The sequence below is a fragment of the Musca vetustissima genome, unplaced genomic scaffold (genome assembly GCF_032173495.1).
Source record: "Musca vetustissima isolate MV318-11 ecotype Yass unplaced genomic scaffold, APGP_CSIRO_Mvet_v1 utg377977, whole genome shotgun sequence".
NCBI lineage: Eukaryota > Metazoa > Arthropoda > Insecta > Diptera > Muscidae > Musca > Musca vetustissima.
This window is the reverse complement of record NW_026881724.1, coordinates 16,301-19,588: the sequence shown is the minus strand read 5'-3', so window position 1 is coordinate 19,588 and position 3,288 is coordinate 16,301. Positions and strand designations below refer to the sequence as shown.

At 42.4% G+C, this 3,288-nt stretch overlaps 1 protein-coding gene across 1 annotated transcript; it reads left to right on the top strand.

Moving 5' to 3' along the window:
• The first annotated feature begins 268 nt into the window (after positions 1 to 268).
• Positions 269 to 1,819, top strand: LOC133327721 (protein obstructor-E-like). The gene is made up of 3 exons (XM_061536265.1): positions 269 to 287; positions 921 to 1,498; positions 1,571 to 1,819. The coding sequence occupies exons 1-3, from the start codon at positions 269 to 271 to the stop codon at positions 1,817 to 1,819; spliced, it is 846 nt and encodes a 281-aa protein (XP_061392249.1).
• The last annotated feature ends 1,469 nt before the right edge of the window (positions 1,820 to 3,288 follow it).

The window sequence follows — 3,288 nt, the reverse complement described above, 5'->3', positions numbered from 1 at the left end:
GTGGAGGACACCCTTCCTTTGTCATTGTGTGTCCACCTAACAATGACAACGCGAGGGTGCCATACGAATTTATTCGTGATGCAACGTTCGTAGTGGATTGGCCAGACTTTCGCTTCGGCTTAAGTACTGGTTTCTTACTGACGGGGCATGGTTCTCTCAATGCGTTTCTGCATGAAAGAAGCCTGTCCCAGACGGATTTATGTGGATGCGGGATGACTGACGACTGGAAGCATATACTGACTATGATGACATTAGAGATTTAGCCAAGATGGGTATATCGAATGGAGGTGCGCGGTGGGATTTCTGTAGGGCCCTTGAAGACGATCGGGCCTATAGTTCTTTAAGTAGTTTTTCTCGTGAAGCATTTAGGAGAAGGACAGGACTTAGTGGAGGTGGTCCTCGTGCATAGCCCCCTTGCAGGTGGGCTCGGTTGGTTGCACCGTTGCATGTTAATTGTTTGTGTTGAGGTATTTATTCAAAGTCGTTTGTTGGGAGCCCCGACTTGCGTCGAACTGGGAGAGTCCTCGGTCTCGAGCCTGATCGGAGGTTATCCGTGCCGCGGGTGTCAGGTGCCCCTGGATCTGTGGGTACAGCCTGACATTTCGTTTCTCTTATACCTAAAACTTCGATCTTATACGATAACAACAACGTCTTAGCATTCTTCGACATTATGATCCCAACTCCGGTTTTCACCTCCCTTTTCTTTCCCACTGTATAAGACATAGTTGCCATTTTCTGTTCTCGAAGTTCATCGCATTTATTCCAACTCATCGCATTTATTCCTAAAACTTCGATCTTATACGATGCCAATTTGTGTTCTAGCTGTGCAGGCATCGATACTTTACGAAGAGTTCATAGGAAGACCCCAAAACTGCCGATCTGAAAGATAACTTTTAATTATTCTTTTTTCCCCTTTCCAGTGAAATTTATCCTATTCACCTTTGCCCTCCTCCTGGCCACCTTGGCTTTGAGCCATGCCGAAGATGTGAACGTATGTTCCGGCGTTGCTGATAACATTTTCCTACCCGTTTTGGGTAATTGTTCGGAATACTACGTGTGTATGGATGAGACACCCGTTAAACGTAGCTGTGTAGAAGGATATCTCTTCGATTCACGCGTCCAATCCTGCACCTTACCCCAAGATGCTCAATGTATACAGAATTGTACGGCAGCATTGTCGTCATTCTGTTATGATCGTACATGCACAAAGTATGTTCTATGTTATGCCGGTACGCCTGTCGTTCGCGAATGTTGTGATGGCCTGCAGTATAATTCGGAAACCGATCGTTGTGATTTTCCACAATATGTCGATTGTGTCGATAATATGTGTACCATTTTCAATGATCCGACGAATATTACATTTTTACCCAGCAAGGCATATTGTGATAAATATTATGTGTGCGTGGATGGTGAGGCCAACGCGAGGAATTGTTCGAATGGTTTACAATTTAATACCGAATGTAATTGTTGTGATTTCCCATCGAAAGTTAATTGTACGGTAAGTTGGGGAGGGGAGGGGTCTTAAATTTAAAGCAGATGTATAACTTTTTAAATTTTCTTCCCATTTCAGATCTCCACCCTGCAACGTAACATCAAACCATTTTCAAAGAGTCCACCCAAGACTGCCGATATTCAATGTCCCATTGAAGGTATCCACTTCTTTCCACATGTAAATCCGCAAAAGTATTATTATTGTGTGAGGGGTCGCGGCGTCGTATTGGAATGTACTCCAGGTCTGGTCTATGATAAATCTTTGGAGACATGTCGTGAGCCGTCTAATGTTGGACGGGCAAATTTGTTGAGAATTGCAAAAAATTAATGTGAAAAATAAAAAAGAAATATAATTTTAATGAATTCCGACAGCTGGTCTTCCTAAGTAATGACTAAATATAAGCAAAATAATGTCGAATGATCGGTTCTTTTAACTTTCGGCCATAGACAAGTTTGAAACCAAGATTTTAACAAGGCTAAAGATTTTTTAGGGGATCCATTCCGAAGAAGAATGCTAGAGTATCAATTTCATATTTACCAAGCAGTCAATATCTGCTGCTACTTAGCGATGGTCCTTCATCCTCACATAAACATAAACGGCAATAATCCACTTCATTGGTGTCCCATTTGGAAGTAAATGATCTGTGATCCTGCAGCGACTTGTTATGATACCTACAGTGACTCTTATCTCTCTTATTATGAGACAGCAGCGATGTCGTTCTACGACGTGAGAACTTAGGTCAGATAGTTTTTGAAGTCTTGTATCCTGCTTTCCCTGACGATCGCCTGGCCGCTGGCTTTTTTTGCAGAAGCTCTTCCGGATTTCGCCAATGAAATAGTTAATAGAAGGTCGTACACGTTCCTCAATCGGTAGACTGGACGAGTGCGAACGCTCTCGAGTAAGCTCGCCACATATTTCTTGCCCATCTATGCGTCACTATATCCTGGCAGCGGTTCTAAGACGTGAGAACTCATGTCAGGTAGTTTTTGAAATTCTGTATACAGGTTCCGCTGACCATCTGCTGGCCCTCTCATATTAGCTCTTCCCTATTTGCCCTATGAAATAGCTAATTGGGAAGAGCTAATCCCTCAATCGGTAGAGTGGACAACTGCAAACCTCCTCGAGCAAGCTTGTCGGCTATTTTATACTCATCTATATAACTATGTCTTGGAACTCAACCACAATTAACCTACGGTTCCATATCATGGTGATCCTTTACAGTCAAGAATGATGTACATCTTCAGGTGTCCAGATAGACACCACTATGTCCTGGAACTTAACAAAAATTATGTACAGCACCTTTACAGTCAAGAACCGCTTTTGAAATTATAGTACACGACTTATAAGGGCCTCAAGTGCCGCCTGACTATCGATATATTTTGTCACCGTTCCTAAATGCCTGAATGATGCTAGAGAGATCTTTAAGTTTATATGAGTTATTTATACCTAATTACATGTAGTAAACACCTGAACCAGTACATTCCATCCATCCATCGACCCGTCTGTATATATCGACAGATCAACCAGAGGGAAAGCAGCCACTTGCCCAGAATTTCCTGTTAGGAATATTTAGTCCAACGTCATAAAAGTCATATAGGGAGGGAACATAACAGAACTCATGTGAGTTTTCCTGAATACCTGTAATCGTACTTGTGGGGCCATTCGTTTCTCGCAGTCTCTTTACATCAACCAATCGAGATTATAATGACTACACACCTTTCCCTGTATGTTAAGACATGAAGCCTTATTAGCACTTCGACTACTTCGTTGATTTCAATTTTGTTCCCATTGAATTG

Excerpts from the sequence above, each read along its gene's own strand:
- LOC133327721 (XM_061536265.1), top strand. Across the intron at positions 1,499-1,570 it reads CATCGAAAGTTAATTGTACG|ATCTCCACCCTGCAACGTAA; the intron begins GTAAGTTGGGGA and ends TTCCCATTTCAG.